This window comes from Rhineura floridana, chromosome 4, assembly GCF_030035675.1.
Source record: "Rhineura floridana isolate rRhiFlo1 chromosome 4, rRhiFlo1.hap2, whole genome shotgun sequence".
Taxonomy (NCBI): domain Eukaryota; kingdom Metazoa; phylum Chordata; class Lepidosauria; order Squamata; family Rhineuridae; genus Rhineura; species Rhineura floridana.
The window spans coordinates 70,076,606-70,097,947 of NC_084483.1; the positions used below are offsets into that span (position 1 = coordinate 70,076,606).

The window sequence follows — 21,342 nt, forward strand, 5'->3', positions numbered from 1 at the left end:
TGCCATTATTCCACAATTGTTTCTGGAGTTTTTTAGTGTAAATTATGCAAGGTGTTGCTGTACTTAACACATTCACAGAAACAGAAGCAATAGAAAATGCTTCACTAAAATTGCAAAGTAAATCAAACAAATTTAAAGTGACCATCTGAACTATATAATGTTTCATATTATTGCTTCCTCCCTACTAAAACTAGATCAGCACAGCACGCCTTGTTTCTGTTATTTGGGCCGATTACAGATGTTGCCACCACTCACCATATGCTCAGAGGCACGTTACCAAATTCTTCCAAGCTACACAGGAAATGCATTGGACTGTAAAATACTAAGCCAAATTGTATTTGCAATTTTACAAATTGGTAGGGCAGTACAGTATCTCAGAGAGGTGGTCAGGTCTCTTGCTCCCCTGGTGCATTTACTATAGCTGTCCAATTTCTCTGCTTTTTAAAGGCAGAGGGAAAGCCCCTTTCCTTTCCAACGGGAAAACACTGTGAACATATCACTGTTTTTCAGGGTCTCCCCCACCTTTTTATTCTACAGCAGGCACATATATATCCTACCCAAATTTAAACCTAAGCTGTCGCTGACCACATCCACACCAGACCTTGATTTCACTTTAGACAGTCATGGCTTCTCCCAGAGAATCCTGGGAAGTGTAGTTAGTGAAGGGTGCTGAGAGTTGCTAGGGGACACCCTATTCCCCTCATAGAGCTACAATCCCCATAAGAGCAGCTGACTGTTAAACCACTCTGGCCACTGGAGCTCTGTCAGGGGAATGTGAGTCTGGCTTTTAGAACACTGATGGTTCTTACTGAGCATGCCCAACACTATAATAGACTTCAATGTTAAATTTCTTTAATTAATTAAAAATCAGCCTGGCATTTTCTTAGCTTTTAAACTGCAGTAGATGAAGGTCAGAGTATGGGGAAAGGTCAGTAATAGGATTACAGGCACTCTGTGAACATGGCTGATTTTTAATGAATTTCAACAAATTATGAGAACACTGACAGAAAAAAGTCCAACAGGGGGTCTGGATTTTTTTTTCTCGTTTTACCCTTTGAATTCTTAGTTCTCTGACTGTTTTGTATATCGCCACGAAAATTGAGAGGGTTGTTAAGCAAGCGTTTCTGAGTTCAAGACTGTAAGTTTTGTAAGGTTTTGTTTTGAAATCATCTTATGGGAAGCAGCAGAATGGCATAGGGGGTATTTTCAATTTAACATTGTGGAATCCGAGAAATCCATGCTTTCTATAGTATACAGCCACTCTTGTGGCTGTATAATACATTAATCCAGCTCATAGGTTTTTTTCCCCACTTCTACAAAGAAAGGTGTTTTCTCTCAATAAAAGGAAGCAACGCTCAACTAGTTAAGGTAATTCACATCAGAACGAGAGTCTATGGTTTTGGCAAGTACTTTGGAACATTGTTCCTACTGAAATTAGACTGGCACCTACAATTCTGATGTTTCATTTTTGTTTCATCAAGAATTTCTAGAGAATTTATTCTGTTCACTGTTGGTCATTTGGTCCTGTATTTTATAATTTTTTGGTGTTTTCATGATTTTTGTTAGTTTTTAGAGTGCACAACAGTGATATTTGTCTTATGAGTTAGCAGTTTCTAAATCCCTTAACTTATTAATGGTCTGAGCCATAGAACAAATGGAATAAAGTCAAGATGATATTTACAATTTTCCCACACTTCCCCATTATACTTGAATCTACCTGCAGAAGCATCACCTGTTTCTCCTTTAGCAATCTTGACAGAAAACCTACCAGATGTAAAGTTTTCAATATGCTAATATTTAAGAAAAGAATTAGAAATATTTACAAGATGAAATTAATTTGTCACCTTTGTCTTGATTTATGCAGCATAAAATGATCAGTGTGAAGCACTATACATTCCCCCTATCCATCAAAAGTTAATAGCCCAACACTGAAAATGACACTTAAACGAAGTCCCATTATGAACTGTTTTAGAGCCTGGTAACACTACCTAATTTCAATGCAAACTGCTGATCCAGTAACAAAGGCCTTTCTAGATGATCACTGAAAAGCTTTCCCCAAATCACATTTGAGCTATTGTGCTCTGAACCCTTAAACAACACTTCAGAAATAGCAGTGCAATATTCCAACCACACATATAAACACATAGCGGAGGACTTCCGGGAAGGATTGCTTCCCTTGTGCCTGCCTCTGAGACGAGCTCTTGTCTCAGAGGAAGCTTTTTCAGTTTTAAAACCAGCCAAAAGTTTTTTTTTGACTGGTAAAAACTTTCTCCCAGGCAAGGGAGAAACGAAGAGATCATCCACAAGCTTCGTTGTGTTTGTTGGGGGACTTGAATTAATTAGGATTGCCTATGAACGAAGGACCAGCCAGCAACATTGGACGGAGCCAAGGAATTTCAAGCAAGCTCAAACTGATTAAGCGAGACGTTTTTCTTTTCTTCAAAGAAAAACAGATTCTAACAGGCAAGCATTCTTCTTTCTATCCTTATCATTTGGCTTAAATTGTTGCAGTAAAGAGATTTGTTAAAAGAATCAGCAGTAAAGAATCCCTGGGTGAGTTATAACTTTTCTCTTTTATACACGGAATTAAGGCGGAAGGAAATCGAAATAGCTTATCTTTGTTTTTATTGCAAAAAGCTGGCCTGGAATTGAGAATTATAAAGATACAAACGGATGAGAGATATCTAATCTGAGGAGAAAATTTTTGATTTATATGAACTTTTGAGTATTATATGTCTGGGACTATTTTTTCTGGTCTACTTCATTTTGACGAATCTGCTTGTTCTTTATGCCACTAACTATTTGGAAGCTGTGAACTAAATTTGTTTTGCATTCTTGGACACATAACAGATAAGGCAGTTTGTGCTGTCTACATTATGATGTCATCAGGTTTGGAATATTAACTCCTTTGTTGCTGGAAAAAGAAATAAATTGCTCTTTGCTTGGGAATAGTGCTATATTGGAAATTGAAGGGTTTTTTTTTCTTCTTGGTTTTAAAAATGACAATTAAGAAAGTGGCTGAGACCCTGGATGTAAATATGTTTCAGAAAATAATGGATGAGATTGAGATAACGAAACAAGAACTTAGACATGGCAAACAAGAGATGAAAATTGAATTTGGCAAAATGAAGCAGTAGCTGAAAGAAATAGGGGATTTTATGAGAGAGGAGGTTGATGAGATCAGATATATAACTAGACAAGCAATAGAAAAAGAAAGAAAAATTAAAGGGAAGATGCAAGTCCTGGAGATTGGAACAGATATATCAAATGTGGAACTGGAAAAAGATTTGGAGTTTATGGACTTTAGAGATAAAGATTACTGTTTGGAATTCAGCGTTGTCCCTGAAGAAATTGATGAAGATATCAGAGATAAAAGCTATCAATGTTTCAAAAAAATTTCTGGACTGGAATGATGTGATGGAGCTTGAAATAGAGAAAATTTATAGAATTACAGATATGTGACAATGGAAAAACTCTCAAGAGATGTGCTAGTGCATTTCGTAAAAAAGAGGAACAGAGATATGACTTTACAACAACATTTCAGTAACACATTCAGAATTGATGGCAAGGAAATATTTGTGAGGAAGGAAATTCCCATCAGACTCTTATTATATGACTATGACTATGACAGCAAGATTATTATGGATGCAAGGATGGAAGATGGAATTAACACTGATAATGGAAGAATGGCTATTGAAATTACTGGACCTAGTAGACTTGACGAGATGGATTAATCGACATGTTTATTTGGAGAAAAATCGATGGATATATTTCTCAAGGACTGGAAACCTCTCTTTGACTTTTTGCGGAAAGAATAAAGTGATGTTAATGAGATTTGATGATTAATTAAGATAACTACTGGAGGAAAGTGATTTTGTAATATATTAAGAGACAGGTTTGTTATATATTATAGACCTATAACTGATCTGCGACAAATCGGAAGTCAACATTTTATTTTATTGTATTAGTTATTAATTTGTTTTTGTTTTGTTTTGTTTTGTTTTTTGAAACTTTGAATAAAAAATTAATGAGAAAAAAAAATAAACACATAGCGGACATGAGTGCAATAAAGTAATTTGCTCTGAAGGGGCAAACAGTAATTATTTCTGCCACAGAAGCATCATGCAACTGTGGAATAACAACTTGCCCCTCCCCCCAAAAACAACCACACCAGAAAAGTTGTACCATTCATCATACACAGTTTCATACCACAATTTATAATTGCTATGAACATGTTATCTCAGGTATAAAAATAGAGGCTCAGATAAACTCATGGGATTCTTGTGGCACTGGAAGGGGAGCATTTTTGCTGATCTCCCCTTCCCACCTTTAGCTCCTTAAAAATCTGCTCCAGAGAGTTGGGGGAGCTTCCAAAGCAGCATAAGAGGTTGTGGCAGGGGGAAGGAGAGGTTAAAAAAATACTCTCATCACACAGAAAAACTCTTAAGATATCTGATTCCCTTCCTCCAACACACCATGTTCCCATCACCCACAAATTAATCTCTATAATCTCACCATGCACTGTACCCCTTGTCTGCTCATCTGGAGAGATTACCAACTTCCTTACACAAGTACTTGGGTAGCAAACTGCTCCTTGAAACAATAAGTGAGCAACATGGGCACACACTATAGCCCACTTCTGTGTTTAGCACACAGCCATGATGTGGACGTTATACACATGCTCCTCTCTCTCTTTTATAGCATTATAAAAAAAATCTTTACAACATAGGAAGTTGCCTTCTACCAAGTCAGACTATTTGTACACCTAACCAGTTTCCCCTGTTTAAAAAAGTATCTTTTAAAACCATCAACCCATAGCGACTCCATCTTGCTAGGATTCAGACACAGCTTATTGGCCCTCATCCAACCCACCACTGAGTCCAGGCAGTGGTCCTGAGCTTGCACGGCCTCTCCCTATTCAGATGTTACAGAACAACAGAGCTGGGTATTATCAGCATATTGCTGAAACCTCACTCCCAATCTCCTGACGACTGCTCCCAAGGACTTCATATAGATGTTAAACAGCATGGGGGACAAGAAGGTACCCTGTAGCACCCCACAGCACAACTGCCAGGGGGCCGAAAGACAATAACCCAATGCTATTCTCTGAAAATGACCCTGGAGATAGGATCAGAACCACTCTAAAACAGTGTCTCCAATACCCATCTCACCAAGTCAGCCCAGAAGGATACCATGATCAATGGTATCAAAAGCCATTCATCCAAGAGTATTTGCAATTGCTGCACCACAACCCTCTCAATCACCTTCCCTAAGAAGAGGATATTTGCAACCAGGTGGTAGTTGTCACAAACTAATGGATCCAGGGTGGGCTTTTTCAGGAACTGTCGGAGTACCGTCTCTTTCAGGGCGGCTGGAACCATTCCCTCCTACAACAATGTGTTGACCACATCCACTCGGTCAACCGCCCTTAGAAGGCTTTAATAAGCCAAGAAAGGCAAAGTCAAGAGGACACAAAGCTGGCCACATCGTCGTAAGCCCCTTGTTCACATCATCAGGCCACATCAACTGAAACTGTCCCCAAGAAGTTGCAGCAGACGTTGCCCTGGACACTTCATTGGGGATTACAGTAGATGTGGATAGGTCATCAAGACTGCTATGAAGGCAAGCAACTTTACCCTCAAAGTGCCTTGCAAACAATTCACAGTGGGCCTTTGAAGGGACTAAAACTCCATTTCCTGGAGTTGATGTCAACAGACCCCTGACAATACGGAAAAGCTCCGTTAGATGGCTACTTAAGGATGCGATGGTGGCAGAGAAGTGGGCCTTCTTCACTGCCCTCACCACCACACAGTAGGCACAGTTATGATGTTTTACTCATGCCTGATCAACTTCACAGCACATCTTTCGCCACTTGCGCTCTAGCCATCATCCAGCCTGTTTCATTGCCCTTAGCTCACTGGTGTACCAAGGTGCAGACTGGGCTCCACAATGCTGGAGAGGGTGTTCAGGGCAACTGTGTCAAGAGCCTGACGCACCTCACTGTTCCAAGGAGTGACAAGGGCTTCAACAGGATCACCTGCTCTATCTACTGGGAACTCCCCCAGGACATTCAGGAATCCAGTGGATTCCATTAGTCTCCAGCGGCGGACCATTTTAATCTGTCCACCATCCCTGCAGGGGAAGATTGGAGCCATAAGTGTAAACTTCACCAGGAAGTGGTCTGACCATGACAATAAGGTGACATCCACACACCCCATCTCCAGACCACCCCTTCAAAACTTCAAAACCATGAAGTCCCACGCCGGAACACTAGAGGCAGCCTTCAGCATGGACATTGAAATCATCCAGGACTATCATTCTGGGCTCCTCCAATACCACAGCCGAGATGGCTTCCGCCAACTCAGTCAGAGAAGCTGCAGGGCAGCAGGGTGGATAGTATACCAGCAGCAACCCTAATTTAATGTCTCCTTGGCCAGACACCAGGTGCAGGCCCTCACAGCCAGCTCCAAGACAGAGTGGTTTCCTGGTGACAGAGATGGAAGTTCTGTAGACCACAGCAACTCCTCCATCCCCTGGTCCCTGCAGCCTGTGCTGGAGTTGCACCAAGTATCTAGGTGGGCAAAGCTGAGTCAGGTCAACTCCACCCAGCTCACCCACCTACATCTCGGTAATGCACACCAAATCGGCACCTTCATCCACAATCAAATCATGGATGAGTGTGGTCTTATTGTGTGTCTATCTGGTGTCAAACACCACCACAAACAGACCAGTGGGCACAGCAGATGAGCAACAAGGAACCAGTCCATGAGAGGAGTGAAGGTGAGGAATAAGGCATAGATATCCTTGTCCTCATCTTCTATGGTAGTTCACCACCTCCCCATGGCCATACCTCCCTCTACCAATGATCACTGAGAATGGGGTGGCATCACCCATGTTTCTCCTTACTCAGACTCCTCCTAAACACCTGAAACGGGCCCAACAAGGGCCCACCAGCAAAATCTACCTGAACCAGTTATCCCAGTAGGCCTCTGAGAGAACTGGGAACAGTCAGACCCACTCAATATCTTTCACACAGGGCACATCTACTCCCCCGTCTCACACCCAGGGAGGGCCAGCCTTCTGCCAGTTATAGACTCTCACTCTGAAGGCATCTGGCAACTTTCTCCTATCATTCAGGTCACTGCACAGGCTCTCACCCGGCACAGGAACTACACATGTGTCATACGCCCTCCCCACTGCTAATCTCCTTTAGGTTATATAAGCAAGAATGTCAAAGATGTTTATTATTTACACAACCTGGAAAGATATTTGTAGTGCAATCCTATGCATGTTTACTCAGAAGCAAGTCCCAGTGTATTCAATAGGGCTTACTCAAACAGAGAAGAGTGCACAGAACTGCAACCTCAAGTGATAAGAAATTTCACTCATCCAATGCAAAATTCAGAATCATATCACTTTAAGCTGTTTTGCAACTGTTTATACATGTTTTTATGGTTATTGCATTTTAAAGGGATTTATTTCTTGTTGTGAGCTGCCTTGGTTTCTAATCAGCAACCCTACCTAACAGGGATGTTGGAAAGACTCCATACACACACACCAGAGATGTAAAATACATATACCCCATATAATAGTTTATTGTCAAAATCAGTTGGTCATTGCAGAACATTAAAAAACGTATTAGTTTCCTACATAATAAAAGCAGTGACACCTAAGTAAGCCCAGCCTAATTGCTTTAAAATAGGATTGAAGGGAGAGAGAAAGATTTACAACACAATCCTTTGCTATGTTCACTCAAAAGTCTCATTAATTTACAGCAGAATCCTAACCATGCCTACTGAAAAGTCATATTGAATTCAATGGGGTTTACTCTGGGTATATGGGATTAACATTGCAGCTTTACTCCAGAAAAGTAAGTTTTTCAAAACAGGCTGTGAATTAGACAAATGAACTGCCCTCTTCAACAGCCCAGGAAAATTTAAACTTGTTTGACTCCTCATAATTAGAAAAGCATAACACATTGTAATGGCATTTAGTTCTCCTGCACACAAGAGAGAAATAGACTTTTGCTATTGCTGAAAGCTATAGACTTACTCAGTTTATGAGATTTTCAGACAAGCAGAAAAAGACAACCGTTTTCTGGACTTGCAATGGGGTCTAGCTATTGCCTGGAGCTCAACAAATCCCTTGCCAATCACGACCCTGACTTCACTTATTGGCTACAAACCTGAAAAGGTGGAGTTAGAGTAGTCAGCTATGAGCTCATTTAACAGAAGGGGGGGCTGACATTTTGGTGTATATCTCTTGAACCAGACCACCTAGAAACTTAATTTTTAAAAAATTGAAAGCTAATTCCGGAGATTGGTGTGACTCACCCAGAGAGGACCCAATAAATCCAGAGTCTCCAGGCAAAAACCAGAGACCGGCAACCCTATGCTCAGCATTACTAAGTCAGTACCCTTCCATAGTGGAAGCTAGTTGTGGCCAGGGAGGTGAGGGTAGAGAAAAGAGAAAGAAATTGCAGGAGTAAACAAAGCTGGGAAAGGACACCCTGAGTAGTTGTTTACATGACATCAATAATCTAAGGTGCTTATGTTGAATTCAGAGTCCTGAACGGCCTTGGGCCCAAGTATCTGAGAGAACACCTTTTCACTTATCAACCTACCCATGCATTAAGATCAGAAGAGGTACTCCTGGGGCTCCCTGCATTAAATTGTGTAGTGCGAGGGCCCATGGAAGAGCCTTTTTAGTGGTGACTCCAAGTCTGTGGAATGGCCTCCTCACTGAGATGCATGTCATCTCGATTTTATATTCTTTTAGATGCTAGGTGAAGACTCACCATTTTTGTCAGACTTTCAGGGGCTGATGGATCAAGTCTTTTTTTAATGATGCTGCTAATTATATTATGTAATTTATAAGAATTGCTTAGTGTTTTCTTTATTATGTTTTATAATTTTTTTGTAAACCTCCCTGTAACTATTTTTGGTGAAGGGCAGTACAGATATCTCTTAATATCTATTATTATTATTGTTGTTGTTGTTGTTGTTGTTGTTATTGTTATTATTGTTGTTATTATTGTTATTGTTATACACACACACAAAAAACATTACTGATGGAACAGTTACACCATAGCAAAAGTCCTGAACACCAAATAGCTAAAGATGACCCAAGCAAGTGAGCCAACAGAGAAATAAAATGAGTAATGAGGACCTGAAAGAAAACAAAACAGTTAGAAATAAGCTTGGAGCCACCACGGGCTCTTACTGGGAGCAAGGGCAGGATATAAATCTAATAAATAAGTTGATTCAATCTGCTAACTCCATTTGAGCAAATGTAGCCAAAACTAATGCTAAGATATTTGATATTTTAAAACCAAAAGGATATGGCATTTCGTTAGGTCAATTGTATATATATTACCATATTCTGTATTACCAAATAAGAAAACACCTGCACAGAACAACTTCCTCCAACCATGATAAGAAAGGAATGAGAGTCCATAAAAAAACAGAAAAAGACAAGACCAAAACCTAATGGCACAAGAGAAGCTGCTGACAGAAAATTAAATATTCAAAATATAAACATAGCACACAAAAAAGACAATACTTCAAAATAAGTAGAGCTTAAGAGCTATGCCATTAGTTGTAATTAGTTTAGCTCATAACCTGAAATGGGAAGTTTAAACATATCTTGGGCTAGCTCCAATGCTTCATGAATAGTTTGCAACATATGTTCAGCACAAAAGAGTATACTGAACAAAGGATGGTAAATCAGTTGAGGATAAAGAAAACTTTCACAGCAAATATTGAGGTGAAGTTTTATATTCTTAATTAATTCAAGTTAAAATTATTCAAGAAAATTGAAGGAGCATCCATGTAAAAATGCATCCAGGGGCTGGTTCAGTCAGTGGTGTTTCTGGATGACTAGAAAACAGGTGATGTTATCTGTTCAGGAAATGAAATAAGGCTGACTTGTGTTTACAGTGAAGTTAGTGTAGTTCACATGCCATGTGGGGCTAAAAGGTCCAGTGCTGTGGTCTGAAGGCACACAAGGCTACCACCTTCTTAAATCTAAGGAGGTCTAGGGCTGGCCAGTGCCTGGTTGGGATTCCACCTGAGAACCACAGGCATGCCACCTTGGGTTCCTATGGGGAAAGAATATAAGAAATAAAATAAAAATATACAGATGTCTTTTTAAGTATGTAATAGATTTTTACTTTACACATTCTTAAAGGTTCAAAATGGGCTACACCTTCCACTCTTTTTTAAAAAAGTTAACATATGGCAGTGAATGCCAATTTTTTAGAGAGATGTAAAACTTAGCTCTAAATAGTGAGGGCCAGTTCTGTCCCTGAAGATGGAAATGATATAGTTCTATAAGAAAAATTAGGCAGAAAAGGAGAAATAAGCAGTTTCCAATTATGAGAAGTGTGCAGTTTGCAGAATATATTCCAGACAAACTTTTAAAGATTTTAGTACTGAATTATAGATTTTGTAGCTATGCATTACACATTGTCATCAGGGATGCTTGGAAAGCCTTTGGTCCAGTAGATCACCTGCTTCTCTTTGATGTATTAAAAACTGGCATTGGGATAGACTGCATATGTAAAGAAAAACAAAACAACCCACAATATTATTATTATTACTACTACTACAACATTTGTATACTGCCCCATAGCCGAAGCTCTCTGGGTGGTTTACAACAATTAAAAACATTAAAAACAAATAAACAAATTTAAAAACACATTTTTAAAAAACAATTTAAAAACACATGCTAAAATGCCCGGGAGAAGAGGAAAGTCTTGACCTGGCGCCGAAAAGATAACAGTGTTGGCGCCAGGCGCACCTCATCATAAACATCATTCCATAATTTGGGGGCCACCACTGAGAAGGCCCTCTCCCTTGTCGACAGACTCCTAGCTTCCCTCCCAGTAGGCACCCGGAGGAGGGCCTTGGATGTTGACCGTAGTGTACGGGTGGGTTCGTATCAGGAGAGGCGTTCCATCAGGTATTGCGGTCCCAAGCCGTGTAACGCTTTATAGGTTAAAACCAGCACTTTGAATCGAACTCGGAAACATACAGGCAGCCAATGCAAATGGGCCAGAATCAGTTTTATATGTTCAAACCGTCTGGTCCCTGTTACCAATCTGGCCGCTGCATTTTGCACAAGCTGCAGTTTCCGAACCGTCTTCAAAGGCAGCTCCATGTAGAGTGCATTGCAGTAATCTAACTTGGAGGTTACCAGAGCATGGACAACTGAAGCCAGGTATCCCTGTACAGATAGGGGCATAGCTGGGCCACCAACCGAAGTTGGTAGAAGGCACTCCGTGCCACCGAGACTACCTGAGCCTCAAGTGACAGAGATGGTTCTAGGAGAACCCCCGAGCTATGAACCTGCTCCTTCAGGAAGAGTGCAACCCCATCCAGGACAGGTTGGACATCCACCATCCGGTCAGAAGAACCACCCACTAGCAGCATCTCAGTCTTGTCTGGATTGAGCATCAGTTTATTAGCCCTCATCCAGTCCATTGTCACAGGGAGACACTGGTTCAGCACATTGACAACATCACCTGAAGAAGACTGAAGAAGATGAAAAGGAGAAATGCAGTGCACTCCAAAGCTCCGGATGACTGCACCCAACAGTTTCATGTAGATGTTAAACAGCATGGGGGACAGAACTGACCTCTGTGGAACCCCATACTGGAGAGCCCAGGGTGCCGAGCAATGTTCCCCGAGCACCACCTTCTGGAGCCGACCCGCCAAGTAGGAGTGGAACCACTGCCATGCAGTCCCTCCCACTCCCAACTCAACCAGTCTCCCCAGAAGGATACCATGGTCGATGGTATCGAAAGCCGCTGAGAGATCAAGGAGAATCAACAGAGTCACACTCCCCCTGTCTCTCTCCTGACAAAGATCATCATACAGGACGACCAAGACTGTTTCCGTGCCAAAACCAGGCCTGAAACCCGACTGAAATGGATCCAGATAATCGGTCTCATCCAAGAGTGTCTGGAGCTGGCCTGCCACCACTCGTTCAAGGACCTTGCCCAATAGCATGTGTCACAGATCCCACAACAGAGACACCTCAGATCCCAGAGATAGGGGCATTCTCTTTCCACTTCCTTTCAATTTAGGATGACACCCACAAGTAAAAGAATCACAGAAATGCAAGGGAACTTGTAAGCGATCAAATTCATCCTCCTGCTCAATAAAGAAAAGCTAGAGCTAGGCAGATGATTTCATTGTCTAACTGCTATTATTGTCAAGACATTTCTCCGAACGTTCAACTGAAATCGACCCTCCTATCACTTAAGCCCCTTAGATCTAGCCCTGCCCACTGAGGTGGCAGACAAGTCTTTGCCCTCTTCTATGTGACAAATACCTTCAGGTATTGGAAGGCTGCTATCATGTCTTCAAATTTGAATGATTTTTGTAAACGGCTCAGAGGCTTTTTACAATCATGCAGTATATAAATAAATAAATAAATGCCTCCCACTCACAACTTCTCTCCTGCAAGTTATACAAGCCCAGTGTTACGAGTGCTCAGCTAATCCCACTTTGGTTCATGTGGAATCAAGAGGGTGCAAGGCCCTGGACCATTCTGGACTATAATTCCCACCCCACACCCCCTGTTGTCCTATTCGTTATGCATTCCTGAGGTACTGTGAAAAGGACAGCACAAGGCCATCCTGTGAGCAACAAAAGTAACCAACAGAAACTGAAATAAATGTTATCTTCTTCCTTGGCAGGCTTCCCTCAAGCTCAGCAGAACAATCCCATTGTTTAATGCCAGCATTAAAAAGTAGCCTGAGTTTCTCAGTGTCAGCTAGAAATACACACACACACAAGATCACCTCATACCCGGACCCCTCCTTTTTCATGGGAGATGGAAAAGAAAAAGTGTCTTTAAAAAGCAGGGCTTGAGATCTAAGAGGGGGGTGATGGTGATCTGAGCTCCAAGACAGGTAACTACGCTCTCAAGCTACAACACGGGACTGCGGTCCACAACCAGGAAGGGAGTCTGTGTCTCGACATAAGCCTTGAGGCAGATTCCTTCCTGCTTTTGGGCCAGAGCTCCTTCACATCAGTTCAGCTGTAGTCCACTGCCCACTCCTGAGCCTAGGATAGGTAATCTCTCCTACCTGTCACTCCTTATAGTAACAGGGTCCTTTGATCTCTTTAGTTTAAAGTTATGAATGGGTTAGGATATTAATGATTAATGCGGCCACGCACCCAGTAATTTTGTAATGCCATTCTTCTCTTTTCTCTCAATAAAGGAAAGCTTCGCTTTAGTCTGGTTTGGACCTGCATTTCTTGGGTTATACACGCATCATTTAGGCACATTTCAGGGCAAAACGCTGGTTTTATCCCTAGCAAAAGATCCCCCTCCTCTCAAGGAGTTTCATGGGACACATGGGTGGCAGGTTCACACACTCAGGTTCGCAAGGACATATGCTGTAACACCAGTTCAACCTTTCTTCATATGACTTGTTTTCCATACCTCTGACTATCTTCATTGCTCTCAGAACTTATACCAATTTGCCTACATCTTTCTTCAAGTGTAGTACCCAGAACTGGACACAATACTCCAAATGCAGTCTGACCAATACAGAGTAAAATGGAACTGAAACATCTACGTGAAAGTATTGCTTTTCATATAGGCCATACAAAGATGAATAGAAACAGAAGACACAATTAGAGAATTCCATCGAGAACTTGGATATTTGATTACTCCCACAAAATCTTTCTAAGCAGTTTCAAGCTCTACACAGGGAGAAGTTAGAGAAAGTGTCATAGATGACATGAGTAAATAACTCAGACTAATGCTCAAATTCCAGGTAAAAGTGAGAGACTGAAGATCTTTTAGGCAATGAAATTCAAGCATCTCTACATTATAATATAAATTGAGAACTTTATTAATTTGACTCACGTATACACTAACATTTTGCTTTTGTTAATTTTAATTTATTCATTACAGGACTTTAAACTGCTTTTCTATGCTCAAGGCAGCTTATAGCATTTTTTAAATAATAAAAAAATTACAACTAAAAATATAACAGTCTAATAAAATCAACCAAACAGCAGCAGAGCAAAACCACAGCGAGGGAAAAAAGCAGGGAGACTAGCAAGATATAACAGTGAGCAAGTCAGATGCTTGCCTAAACAGTCACTTGGGAGCAAAAGATCATAAGGAAGGGGCAAGGTGAATCTCTTAGAGCAGCAATATCCATAAGGTGGCTGCTGTCACAGAAAATATATTTTCCTTTGTTTCCATACCTTAGCCAAGGGGTGGATAATCGAGTGCCCTGCATATGTTGTTGGATTCCTATCAGAGCCAGCCAGCATGGTCAATGATCAGGAATGTGATCACAGAAATCACTGTCAAGTATATCTCTGTACCATTAGTTCACACAGTAGCTGTCCTACTGCAGACATAACACTACTCAAACTGCCACAATAATTAGGAGATGGGGTTTATGCACTTTCCCCTCCTCCACGTTTACATTACTTTCCCCTTCCATTTATTTTTGGAACTAATCACAGCACCTGGTTAGCTCATGCTACTATTTGCAAATTCACTTCTAACAACAGCTAGTTCTCATTTGGAGCTAACCACAGTTAGCAAAACACCAAAGTGTTTTAACACTGTACTGCAGGTATTTCAGGAAATGAAAGGAAGGAGGGAAATTCACATGCAAGAAGAAAAAGGGGTGCGCAAGCTCCTGAGGCATTTTTAGTTATCTAATTGTGATTATGCTTGCTCCTGACCAATGTATTTCTCCATGCAATTACGTTCCCACATATGTCTATGGGTGAAAAAAGGCCTGTAACCAAACACAATTTGTATGACAGGGTATTTTTAAAAGCCAGCTAGTGGTCCTACTCTTACCTCACTCCTTTCAAAATGGCAAATCTTTTGGTTACAAAAATGTGTGCATGAACCTTGAGTATCTGCCGATACCTCTGCTTTATACAGACTACCAAGCAATGCAGCCATAGGGACTAACAGTACACTATAAATTCATTAGGTAAACTTCATTATTCAGCCCTGTCTTCTGTACATACATGACCAGTAAAAGCAACCAATTTTTTCTCAAAATTGTGGGATTCCATTCTATTCTGCCCCTGGTACCATTTCTTGCTGCTGGTGTGTAATAATGGCCAAAGTAATTCACTACCTCAAAAAGAATACTATGCCAGGATACTAAGTTCTTTTATTTGTGGCATAACACTGGTACACCAAATTACAGGTTTATTAAGCTTTTCTAAAATAAATTCTACTGATAACACTACTGCTATTGGAAATGTCCACACCTAACTATAACTGGTGATGTTTGTATACCTGGGACAAAAGGATCAGAAGTATGTTACATAAAAAGAGATATATACAAGGTAGAAGAAGGCGAAAACAGATATAGTAAATACACATACCTATAAGCTCTGTTGGGTTCTTATTACTAAAATGTTCACACACACGAATGAATGTTTCTGTGTTATCAGCGGTAGGGCATTCACCATGCCTGACAAAACAGAAGAGTCAAAGTTATAGTAACATTTTTCCTGCAAAAAAAAAAAGTATTAATGAGTTCAATCAGCTCACCCTTTACACTGAAGTTTTATATACGTGATGCCATCCTTCTCTATATCATTCCTGTCATAGAACCTAGTGGTATTTGTCAAGTCTATCAGCAGACCCATCTTAACCTGAAAATATAAAATCAATGTTTAAGGCACACACAGTTCTTCCCAGGACTAATCATTCAGCAAAATAACTTATCTAGAACTCCTTATTATCTCAACCCCCACCCACTCCCAACCCCCCTCTTAATGCTGTCACTGAGCAGACTGAATTTAATAGTCTTCATCACCAGAGGCATCTTGTGATGAGAAAAGCTCATCCCAAGAACACAGTTTCATAAGTTTGTGTACATTTTTTAAAAAATTTGCATCAAAAGTTAATATTACCTTCAGCTTGTTATCTTCAGCATGCATATCCTCTGAACATCTAACATTCTGGTATCACTCCTCCCAAACTGGACATTTATTTGGTTAAAAAATATGGACATGAACTTTGAGAATCTGCAGATGCCTCTGCTTTATTCAAAGTACCAAGCCTATCAGAGTATCAGTTCTCAAACCCAGACATCCCCACACAATCAGTACAGTGGTCCATCTACTTCAGCAGCCCAAAAGGGTGCTTAGGAAACCTGCTGGGGAGATGTGACAAAGAGCAAGACATAGAAAAGATTGAGGGGACCTGTAGCTATCTGGTCTTTTGGCAAACACCTAGCAGAAACTAAACAGATGCAGAAGGGGGGAAATGCAGGAAAGACTCAGAGGCAGCTAAACAGGCACAGTAGATTATATGCTGTGAATCCGGATTTCTCTCTGCCAAATTTTTAGGCTAAAATCACTAAGAACCCCTGCAGCTACCAGGACAGGCCAATTCTTAGGGCTTAAAATAGGAAGGCTAATCCATTAAAGAATGGTCACCTTATTTAAAAAGAAAGTTTCTTTCATTCTCATTCATATCACAATTTATATCTTATTTGATTTGCATTTTACTGTAGCTATCCTAAACGTTTCCTAAAATGTGCAAGTTGAGACTATTCCAATTAAACCTCCACAGCTGTGGTATTGTTGTTTTTTAAAAAAAGAGCCAAAGACTAACTTTTTGTAACCAAAAGTTAATTGTGATGGAAAGCTACAGTGCATCAGGCTGATCTGCGACCCAAAGTAAAAACTATTAAGACAGTTAAAGGCAGCAGGTTCACAGCTTTTTGCTGTTGCTTGCATTATTTGATTTATTAGTCGCTTGTTACCTGAAGATCTCCAAGCGACTTACAACGTTAAAAACAAACAAATATATCATACTCTAAAACAAAACAATATCACCCCCATACAGCTATAGGAAGATTTGGCACAAACTCGTAATACACAACATAATCTCAGCCTACCCAATGTCTGGGGGAAAAGATAAGTCTTTACCTGGCACCATAAACATGTCAAATGAAGGCACCAGGAAGACCTAGGTTCATATAATTTTATCTTTTACTCAAGAGAATTCACTCTATGGCCTCCTTTCACTGGTGTATTTAGTCATGTACTGCATTAAGGCCAGACTGCAACCGACACAGTGCTCAAATAACCTTCCACACATTAATCTGGCATACATTAGGGTACTCAATGCTTTCATACAGCAGATGAATGACCTGTTGTATTTCACCGACTAAGTATTTGTTACAGTTACACATGCAAGACCTGCAACACGGTATTGGTGTATGGTATGCTGCTGTTCAGAATTTATTTATTATTTATTTATTTATTTATTAGACTTATATACCACCCGACTAGCAATAGCTCTCTGGGCGGTGAACACAGAAAATTAAGAATTAAAGCCACTTCATTCCATTCTCCCTGTCCCATCCCAGGTTTTCCACTTTTTCCACAGAGCACACTCAATCCCCATTGGGCTAGTGGGTGGGTCTCCCTTTAAGGCTTTTTTTTGTACTTCTGTAAACTATGGGGTCCCCCCCCAAGCCCACTGCTACTCAAAGCTGAAGCATGGACATAAAAGAAATGACTGGCAACCTTAGTGTTTACCCTTCAGGTTCTTGTTTGGATTACCACAGATGAGATGCAGATGTGAGGTTTGCTTACAAAGAGTTAAAATTTATTGAGTTCACTTACAAAGCATACAGCCAAGTATCCCCAATAAAAGTGGATCAGCCACACAGCTCTGCAGTAGCTGGTGTCAGACTGAACACTCATACTGGGCACAAGAGACACTTTTATAGCATAAAAATTGGCATACAAACTGATATGATTACATAAATGAGTGATGACTTTAAGGCATCAAAACATTACATCATGGCACCTGCTACATGTAATTGGCTATTCTGACCTTTAACAGGACACCTTCAAAAGCAGACTAATTGCTTGAAAACTATATTATTTTAAGATAGATAGCTGAAACATCCTGGCATCCTCCCTTGGCAAACTATATGCCTGCCTTATCTTTATCTCTATCTTTGCTAACAAGCACACCTATACTATCTCATCATTGACCGTACCTTGACTCATCCACCTGCTAAGAATATGACATATTACTAGGAAAGGCTACATCATACAACATAACAACAACTGATAGGCAAAGCCTCTAATTGCCTAACGGGGCATTAACTGCTCCAAAATCTACATTATCTTGGTTAACAAGGTACCTTCCCAGCATACCAGAATCACTCTTGGCAGAGCATCACACCGAATGCTTATTAGGAACCCCAGATTAGACTCCAGGTGGCTATGAGCTAATTGCTTGACCGTTCCTTGAACCATCTTCCTCATGCTTAGATACTGAATGGTAAACTAGAGAACTAAGGCGGGGGGGGGGAATACAAGCCACCCCTTGCCTACAGGCAGCTATTCTGCTAATATAGCTCCTGAACTTGCCCAAGGGCCAATACGCTTAGTTACAGACTGCTTATCATTCTGTGTGAAAGGCAAAGAGAAGGACAATTAAAAATTATACAGCCACAGGAGTGGAAACACTGAAAAACGATGATACTGTTTCACAGTGTTTTCCTTTTGGAAAGAAAAGGGGCTTCTCTTCTGCCTAGTGCCCACCCACCCAATCTCCTCCCTCCCCCTTCCCTTCCTGCCCTCTTCCTTTCATCCCTGCCCCTCCCCCAGGTCAGTTACACCTATCCTAACCATGAGTGCACAGGAGTAAATCCCATTGAACTCAAACAGCATGCAAATGATCAAACCTACCCTACCCTCCTCCTCCCTCCTATTCCTTGCCCCTTTCCTTTGCCCCTGTCTCCCCATCACCTTACAAACCCCTTCTCCCCCCTTCCCCCTCCTTCAAACCCCTCCTCCTCCCCCATGATCAGTTTTACCTATTTTAAGCGTAACTGCATGGGACTAAATCCCACTGAACTCAATAAACATGCAAATGATCAAACCTGCCCTCCTCCACCCCTTCCCCTATTGCCTGCTCCCATCCCCCTCCTCCTCTCTGCCCTTCCTTCCCTACCCTGCATTTCCTCTTCCTCCCTTCCCCATTCCCTGTGGTTAGTTTCACCTGTCCTAAGCATTACTGCAGGGGAGTAAATCCCACTGAACTCAATAAGCATGCAAATGATCAATCCATTCTCAACAAACTTGCACAGGATCCCATTTCTTACCTCCTAGATGAAAAAGCAGATAAATTCACTAATAGGCAAAAAACCTTGTGGTTTAAGAACGTACCTATAGCCAACAGATATTTCTATCAAACTTTGAAAAGCAGGGAAATTGGGCAGCTCTATGTTTTTAAGTGACCATACCCACCTTTCCTTAAGTGGAGTAGTTTAAGTATAGCAGGCTGAAAACACGCATCTTGGGAAGGCCACGTTTGTCTTTTCCCACAGCTAGAGTCATTGCTTAAGTAGCAAGATATTGTAATCAGTCTGATTTTACATCAAACTGCAGTTTTAGATTCAACTGTTAATGTGCCCAAAATAGAAATTGAACATAACCTCCAGTTTGAAACACAAAAGGCTATCTTCACCATCATATGCGCAACCTACACTCTGGACAAGAGGCTACTGTAAGGACAGAGACTGAGGTGTATTTTATCACCCTACTTGTTTAATCTATACACAGAACATATACGGAAAGCGGGATTGGACCAAGATGAAGGAGGTGTGAAAATTGGAGGGAAAAATATCAATAATTTAAGATATGCAGACAATACCATACTACTAGCAGAAACCAGTAATGATTTGAAACAAATGCTGATAAAAGTTAAAGAGGAAAGCACAAAAGCAGGACTACAGCTGAACATCAAGAAGACTAAAGTAATGACAACAGAAGATTTATGTAACTTTCAAGTTGACAACGAGGACATTGAACTTGTCAAGGATTATCAATACCTCGACACAGTCATTAACCAAAATTGAGACAATAGTCAAGAAATCAGAAGAAGGCTAGGACTGCGGAGGGCAGCTATGAAAGAACTAGAAAAGGTCCTCAAATGCAAAGATGTATCACTGAACACTAAAGCTGGGATCATTCAGACCATGGTATTTCTGATCTCTTTATATGGATGTGAAAGTTGGACAGTGAAAAAGGTGGACAAAAGAAAAATCAACTCATTTGAAATGTGGTGTTGGAGAAGAGCTTTGCTCATACCATGGACTGCGCAAAAGACAAATAATTGGGTGTTAGAACAAATTAAATCAGAACTATCACTAGAATTTACTAGAAAAGGCAATAATGCTAGGAAAAACAGAAGGGTGTAGAAAGGAAAAGAGGAATGCCAAACAAGAGATGGATTGATTCCATAAAGGAAGCCACAGACCTGAACTTTTAAGATCTGAACAGGGTGGTTCACAACACATGCTGTTGGAGATCACTGATTCATAGGGTGGTCATAAGTCGTAGTCGACTTGAAGGCACATAACAACAACAAGAACAAATTAAACCAGAACTATCATTAGAAGCTAAAATGATGAAACTGAGGTTATCATACTTTGGACACATCATGAGAAGACATGATTCATTAGAAAAGACAATAATGCTGGGAAAAACAGAAGAGAGTAGAAAAAGAGGAAGGCCAAACAAAAGATGGATTCCGTAAAGGAAGCCGCAGACCTGAACTTGCAAGATCTGAACAGGGTGGTTCACGACAGATACTATTGTAGGTCACTGATTCATAGGGTCGCCATAAGTCGTAATCAACTTGAAGGCACATAACAACAACAATAATGAACATCTGTCAACAAGGTATATATTAATTAACCTATAGGAGCCAATCCAATAAGCCCAAGAGTGTGTCCTTCCACTTATCATACTGATAAGCAGTGGTAGATGGGGAACAGGGCATACCTTACTGAAAAGGTACTTGCCGGAGAGATTTAAAGCTACCATCGCTGTTTTAGCATGACAGCAGCTCTGTTTCTCATGCTGATCCTCTTAATTCATCTGGACCAGAAGAATGATGATCATGATGGGAACAAGTGGTTTACAGATAATAGCAGTGAATCACAATATATGGCTACCCCCAGATTTGTACAAGTGGAAATGCCCTGACAGGAAGCAGAACAGCAAGAAGAGCTAGACAAGCAGTCAGTTACCCTGGGCTTCAAAGTATTGGTAACTAAAGCAACTAGTGCCTGTTTAACAGCTTAAGTGGATATATAGGCCCGGGCTGCAACAGTAATAAAAAGTATAGTACCAAGAATCAGTGACTGCATGGTCAAACCTAAACACAAATGTTAACTGATGCTACACATATGCTACAGAAGGACAGTGGGCAGGTTTGTTCTGCACAGTTTATACAGTTAATAAATACATTTTACCAATACAAAAGGAATGAGAATTTGTGGAGAGAAAATGGTTACAG

General features: G+C 40.7%; 1 protein-coding gene across 4 annotated transcripts in view; it reads right to left on the minus strand.

Moving 5' to 3' along the window:
- The window catches only part of RNGTT (RNA guanylyltransferase and 5'-phosphatase), a 272,562-nt gene that overhangs the window by 247,338 nt on the left and 3,882 nt on the right, over positions 1-21,342 (minus strand). For all 4 annotated transcript variants that reach the window (XM_061623302.1, XM_061623303.1, XM_061623301.1 and 1 more), the window contains exons 3-4: positions 15,556-15,659; positions 15,387-15,475 (exon numbers count right to left, since the gene is read on the minus strand). In XM_061623302.1, the coding sequence (XP_061479286.1) occupies positions 15,387-15,475; positions 15,556-15,659 (193 nt within the window). The remainder of the gene's footprint in view (positions 1-15,386; positions 15,476-15,555; positions 15,660-21,342) is intronic.